General features: G+C 45.8%; 1 protein-coding gene and 1 non-coding gene across 21 annotated transcripts in view; one reads left to right on the top strand and one right to left on the bottom strand.

Moving 5' to 3' along the window:
- Positions 1-1,361: 1,361 nt before the first annotated feature.
- Positions 1,362-1,525, bottom strand: LOC116528189. Its single transcript, XR_004258913.1, has one exon. It is a non-coding gene; the product is annotated as a U1 spliceosomal RNA (small nuclear RNA).
- Positions 1,526-3,378: 1,853 nt separating this feature from the next.
- KCNC2 (potassium voltage-gated channel subfamily C member 2) overlaps positions 3,379-7,030 on the top strand; it is a 171,598-nt gene continuing 167,946 nt past the window's right edge. For 12 of the 20 annotated variants that reach the window (XM_032296025.1, XM_032295929.1, XM_032296022.1 and 9 more), the window contains exons 1-2: positions 3,924-4,013; positions 5,228-5,933. In XM_032296025.1, the coding sequence (XP_032151916.1) occupies positions 5,247-5,933 (687 nt within the window). In that variant the 5' untranslated portion in view covers positions 3,924-4,013; positions 5,228-5,246. Of the gene's footprint in view, positions 4,014-5,227; positions 5,934-7,030 lie in introns of all 20 variants that reach the window. The other 8 variants (XM_032296028.1, XM_032296023.1, XM_032295938.1 and 5 more) reach the window with 1 other exon arrangement.

The following is a 7,030-nucleotide window of genomic DNA, read 5'->3' as shown; positions in this document are numbered from 1 at the left end:
AGAGACAGTTTATTTGTTTTAGGGATAATCTTCTATTATGTTGTCTGAATTGGTTCCTAATACTATTTCTTATTGTACTGAAGGGGTGTGTGTGTGTGCGTACATGACTGGCATAGATGTCTCTCATCATGATGTCAACTATTTAAGACTTATTTTCATAGTATCAGGATAGAGTTCCAAGAAAGAGAGAAAAAGGGAGAGAGAGAGAGAGTAAGAGTGTAGGAGCATACCAAACCATTTGAAGCCTGAGTCGGGAACTGGTACATAATTACTTTCACTCCATTCTATTGGAAAAAGTAAGTTACAAAGCCAGCCCAGATTCAAGAGCTGGAGAAACAGACTTGATGGGAGAAGTTGCAAAGTTACATCATAAAGGGGCAATCCTGTAGGGAGCAATAAGAAATTGTGACCATTCTTTAATCTACTGCAGAAGAATTTTGTTTATGGATATATTACTTTTTGAGAGTGAACAATAATTTTAAAATCCTCACATTAGACTTTAGAAGAATTAAGTTGTTCAAATGCTAAACTTTTCCAAGTATGTCATTCCGACAGTCACAGTGTGGCTTCATGAGATCAATCCACATTTCTGATGGTGACGTAGTGCTTAGTTTCTGTAGCCTTTCTGTGATGCTGACTCAAGAATTATAAAGGAAGCAGCATTTTAGTTGCTTCCCTGCAAGGGGTAACGTCCATACAGTTTTCTAAATCCTTGCTCCAAACAGACCACAAAGGAAACCACAAATGTTTTTCCCCTTCAGTTTTCCATTGCCATATTTCAAAGCTTTGCTTTCTTTTCACTTTTATCTGAGTTTTACAGCAGGATCAGTGAGGTTCGTTGGCTGGAGGGGTTTTCTGTTCTCTCCTGTCTTATATAATGAAGCCTGGATATTTGTCTTAGGATCTTCCCCTGTTCTATTGACCAGAAAAAAATAAAAGAGACTGTATTTTATTCATTGCTTTGTGTATCAATTCTCCATTGACATGCCCATCTCATCCTTTTATCTTCCCACATTCTTATTTTCAAGCTTATCTGACATGTTCTCTAATTTCACATATAATCCTTTTTTGAATCACAAGAAAAGTCTGAGTTCTTCTAAAAGAGGATCCTCCTGTCAATGTGATTATTTCTAGATAGCTTATATAATATAACCTTACACCCAAATTGATTCATTAGATCGTTGTCTTTCCATTTTTCTCCCCATGGGTACTTTGCATTATCTTTTCCTTTCCTTTTGTTTTCTCTGTAGTTGTCTCATAATACAACTAATATTATGAAACTGAGGGCTTTCATTGTGGATTCCTGTCATCTGTAAGAGTTATCTTTATATATGTATATTTTAAAATACAAAAAAAAAAAACAGGGGAAAGCACAAATGCAGTACCTCACTACCACAAATTATGCAGTTGAGTTTCCCATATTTGGGGAAATCACAGGGGTCAGCACATCTGGAGTGCAATGGATAAGCCTCGCCCTGGGAAAACCACCTTCCTGATCATGGTATCTTCCCTGCCAGGTAAGTATAAGAGTTATATTTTTATAGTCTTGCAATTTCACACATTTTCTCCACTTAAATTAAAAGGGGGTAATTTACGTGAAGTGTTTTACATGTAGTATGATCTAAGTAAATATCTATTATTAAAAATGCTTCTGTAACTATTACAGCTGTTAATTTATTCTAAAGCAAACCATACTCTCCCTTTTCCCTACTGAATTTACATTAGGCAATATAAGACACCATCTAGACAATGGAAGAATGACTATTAGAAGGTGAATATACTCTTTCTTTGTAATTTTTTTGGCAATTGAAATTTACTATCATTGTTACTTTTAGATATACCTCAGTGATTGATAATTGTACAAAACTAAAATCATTTTCTTTACATTCAAGCCTTATGTATTTTGTGTGTGTTAGTAACTTAAATGCTGGGTCCATATAGTTGTCATTTACATTGTTTTTATACATTTACTGTCAAATTGTCAGTATTTTTAAAAATAAATGTATATATTAATACATATATTTTTGCATTTATTTTGTAGACATCAATGACCTTCCAAAGTACTTTTAGTTCTCTACTTTGTTTGCCTATATAACGTGTCATAACAGACAGGCGTTTTATTTGGTGATTTCACATTTTACTACCTGTTTTACCACCATCTATATTGCTAAAATAACTCACAAGTCTTGCTCTTTCTAAACCATAGTATCAATATCAATACCTATTTATCCAAGAGATCTTCCTCCATAGAGGACCTGGTGTTTTCCCTACTGGGTGGACTTCAATCCTAACAAGCTATGCCTGTAGAATAGTTTCTGCCTTCCTTCCTTGTCTCTCTTTCTCTCTCTTTCTTTCTTTCTTTCTTTCTTTCTTTCTTTCTTTCTTTCTTTTTCTTTCTTTCTTTCTCTCTTTCTTTCTTTCTTTCTTTCTTTCTTTCTTTCTCTTTCTCTGTTTTTCTTTCTTTCTTGGAATATGTACACAGATACACGCATGCACACACACACACACACAAACACACACACATATGATTTGATTGGTGATGAGGCCTGTTATAGGTTGAATAGCGCCCCTTCTCCTAATAAAAGTTATATTGGAGTCTTAACCTTCAGTACCTCAGAATGTAACTTTATATGGAGATAGAGTCTTTATAGAGATAGTCAAGTTAAAATGGGGTCATTTAGGGTAATCTAACAGATGTTCTTATAAAAAGATAACTTTTGGACACAGCAGCAGATATGCATGGAGAGAAAGTAATTGGAAGAGACACAAGGAGAAGATGGCCATCTACAAGCCAAGGAGGGAGGCCTGGAACAGATTCTTTCTCCACAATCCTCAGAAGCCAACCCTAACAACACCTTAATTTTGTATTTGCAACTGGAAGAACCATGATACATTTCTGCTGTTTAAGCCCCCCAGTTTGTGATACTTTCTTAGGCAGCTCTAGCAAACTAATACAAGGGGCAATGACAACTTGAGACAGGGTGGAATTGGCTTATTAGATAATTACTTGGATACTTGGGTATCTGTGGCTCTTCTCTTCAGGTTCAGACAAAAAAAAAAAAAGAAAAAACTGGATCTTTTACTTTGTAAAACATTATCTTCCTGGGATAAACTTCTAAAACTTGTTTTGCTTTAGATAACCATGGTGTGGTGGCTGGAGACCTAGGTTTGATTTGAAAAAGCAAGGCAAGCTATGCATAAGACGTAAGAAAGAATATTCACTGTCACCTGTAAGTAGACCACTCTCTCCGGTCAGCTGTCAGTGGGAAAAAATAATGCAATTGGTCTTAGATTCTCTCACTTGTTGGAAGGGGTGGGGCATGGCGAGGGGTGGGGGGAAAGAGAGGGTGTGGAGAGTGGGGTGTAAATAAGGCAGGCAGAAGCTCCAGAGAGGGTGGAGACAGAGCTTCACGGAAGAAAAATATGTGAACCTGGTTGGTACAACAGAGCTTCTCGAGACCCACCCACCCACCCCTTCCCGAGCTCTGTGCCTCGGGCGGCGGCGGGAGGTTGACGGCGAGTGGTGCTGAAGGGACAGCTCCAGCAGTGGCTGATTTCTGGGGAGAAACAAAACCTGCAGATGGAATCCGTGCAGGGCGACTTCACCTTCAAGTGGTGAGCTGTCCTGACCTCCGGCCAATCTCCGCTCCATTCACTGGCAGCCGATCTGCCCGCTCCCGGTGGAGTCGGGCAGTGCCGGCTGGACCCGCCCCGAGCTCCATGGTTTGCCCAACCCTGCGCGATGGTGACTCTGGGCGCGGAGGTTGGCAACTGGCAAATCCGCAGATCACAGAATGAAGGCGGGGAGCGCGGCCAGCGGCCGGCGGGGGCTGTCTCCCCCACCCCAGCGCCCAGAGAAGCTGCTCAACCACCTGAATCCGGAAAACGCCAACAAGTAGTTTCTCGTTGGAGAAGGGCGGCTCAGCTGGGCGCCAAGACTCAGTCCCGCTGCCCAGAGAACCTCATCCACTCGGAAACCAAAGCAGAACCACTTTTCTCTGGGTCTCGTTAAGGTATCTGGAAATGGGGGTGGCGGTGGTGAAAGGGGCGATTTCCTGGAAAGGGCATGTTGACTCTGCAGGCAGGCATCCCCCAGCCTCCTTTCCGCAATAGGAATGTAGAGATGAAGCCCTGGGGAGAGGTGCCTGGAAGGCTGGAAACAGGGACACTGTCAGCTCAGGGACCCAGGGGGTGTGCCTCCAGGCAGCTTTTCCCGGAGCCTCGCCCCTCCTAGAAAGCAACCCCCACACCCTCCACCCCCTAAAGGATTTGTTTTTCTTGGGATGGGGGATGGGTGGCATGCATTGATCACTTCTGTTCTTAAAGATGGATCCTAATTAGTTGTTTTCTTTCCCAAGAAATGAGAATATCAACAACAACAACAATAATAATGTGAAAAGGAAATTGGATGAGGAAATAAGTCAGAGGTCTTCTAGGTGAAAAGCAACAGCAGAGATTTTTTTTTTTTTAATCTGACTTCTGCGTTGTCTTTTTGCATGGTCTGTGAGCAAGTGTAGAGGTGAATCTAGAACAGGTTGCGCAGAGGGCACTGCCTGAGCGTTAGGGAGTAGGGAGGGGTCCGGGGTTGACCTAGAGTGGGTGTGGAATCGGGGCTCTTCACTGGGTGGGGGAGGGTGTGCTCTCACCCAACACTGCCAAATTGCCTAAAAAAAAAAAAAAGAAAGAAAGAAAAAACCTCCCTGCCTAAGGGAATTGCATCCAGGCTAGGGGAAAGGGAGAAAGAGGAAGGTCTTGAAGAGTGGGAGTGAGAGGCCAACCAGGGGAAGAGGACAGAATAGGGCAAAGGAGAGGGAGAAAGTAGGCTTAGAAGAAGATAGAGGGGGTTTGGGGAGGCAAAGAAGGCGTTAGGGGCTGGGAGCAGCTTGGACTTGAGAGGGAACAGAAAGGAGGAAAAGTGGAAGGTGAAAAGATGAAGGAGAAGAGATCAGAGCCTAAAAAAGGAAGGCGTGAGGCAGGGGAAACGGTGTCATGAAAGGTCAAGAAAGACTTGGACTGCTAGCTCTGTAGTTCTCTGGAAACCTGGGAAAGGTGTGATGCAAGAGGCGGGGACAGCGCTGGACGCTGATTCCCTCCAGGGAGGGTCCTTTGCCCCACTCCTGTCTGCCAACCCTGCATCCCGGGACTCGCTCTGGGTTGGTGGTGGGGGTCATGGCGTGTTGTTGACGGCCCAGATCTTTAACTCGGCGCTGTGTTCGCCTTCCCCCAGTCATGTCTGAGTCACAGAGATGGGCAAGATCGAGAACAACGAGAGGGTGATCCTCAATGTCGGGGGCACCCGGCACGAAACCTACCGCAGCACCCTCAAGACCCTGCCTGGAACACGCCTGGCCCTTCTCGCCTCCTCCGAGCCCCCGGGCGACTGCCCGACCACGGCGGGCGACAAGCTGCAGCCGTCGCCCCCTCCGCTGTCGCCGCCGCCGAGAGCGCCCCCGCTGTCCCCCGGGCCCGGCGGCTGCTTCGAGGGCGGCGCCGGCAACTGCAGTTCCCGCGGCTGCCGGGCCAGCGACCACCCCGGGGGCGGCCGCGAGTTCTTCTTCGACCGGCACCCGGGCGTCTTCGCCTATGTGCTCAACTACTACCGCACGGGCAAGCTGCACTGCCCCGCAGACGTGTGCGGGCCGCTCTTCGAGGAGGAGCTGGCCTTCTGGGGCATCGACGAGACCGACGTGGAGCCCTGCTGCTGGATGACCTACCGGCAGCACCGCGACGCCGAGGAGGCGCTGGACATCTTCGAGACCCCCGACCTCATCGGCGGCGACCCCGGCGACGATGAGGACCTGGCGGCCAAGAGGCTGGGCATTGAGGACGCGGCGGGGCTCGGGGGCCCCGATGGCAAATCTGGCCGCTGGAGGAGGCTGCAGCCCCGCATGTGGGCCCTCTTCGAAGACCCCTACTCGTCCAGAGCCGCCAGGGTAAGGCCAGAATCGACCCTTTCCGTGCTGTTTCAGCTTCCTCCAACTCCCTCCCCAACTTTCTGTTCCTTCCCACCCCAGGGCCTCGGGGCTGTGGGGGCGGGTAGAAGGGACCAGGGCTTCCTAGCGATGCAGTCAGAGGCTCATCTCTTGCAAGGTAAACCCAGGGACCCTGGCCACTATCCTCACCCACTCCCATCTTTCTCCTCCTCCTCTTCTCCCAACTCAAACAGATTTACTTTAGCAGATGGGACCTAGAGGGCAAATGTCGACTTCTCTGTGCACGTCTTCTGGACCTTGTCCTGAAACGGGTATGACAATTCATCTCGAGTTTCTCCCTCACTCCTTTGTTCTAACTTTTCCTTTAGCTCAGATCTCTCTTCTGGCCTCCTGGTCATCCATCGCTATTTGACATTTTCAGTGAGGCTCCTTCACATCTGACTCACCCAGAGCAGTGGCTCCAATTAAGGGTTGAATCTGAGGACAGAGGAAGGGGAAATGGAATATAGCTATGTGGCTGGGGAGATGGAGGGAGGAAACCTTTGCCAGGAGGTTTACATTGTGAAGAGAATCTCCAGAATGTGGTTTGGGCCTGTCACTTTCCAAGGGAGGAGAATACTAGGATGGTCTGTTTCCATGAGTTGACCAGAGATCCCACATACACATGGAATTTTGAGCCTAGTGCCTTTCCCTTTGGGCTGTATCTCTGATCCTTACAGGTTAAACATGCATTAACCACTGTAAGGATCCTAGTTCTCTAAATCTGAGTAATTTAGATTTGAGCAAACTTTATTTTACTTTTAATATTGTGACTCCGGCCTTAATGTTCCTTTTTGGGTTTTAGTTTAATGACAGCTTAACATTAATCCTTGACACTTCCAATTCTTTAAAATCTCATGAAGAGATTATAAAAGTAACCAAAAATGGTTTCTCTTGTTGAAAGGAAATAAAAGACATATAAATAACCAAAAATTATACAGTATGTGAATGGTTTTTAATTATATGTGAGAACTAAATACTGTATTCAGTTAAATCTTTGCAACTGCATGTGTCTGGTTTGCTTCTGACACCCAGAAAAGACTCCCCCTGTGCAGAAT

Source organism: Sapajus apella, unplaced genomic scaffold (assembly GCF_009761245.1).
Source record: "Sapajus apella isolate SASKATOON/1434 unplaced genomic scaffold, GSC_monkey_1.0 scaffold2, whole genome shotgun sequence".
Classification (NCBI taxonomy): domain Eukaryota; kingdom Metazoa; phylum Chordata; class Mammalia; order Primates; family Cebidae; genus Sapajus; species Sapajus apella.
The sequence above is the reverse complement of the archived record's forward strand: the minus strand, read 5'-3'. Positions and strand labels throughout refer to the sequence as shown.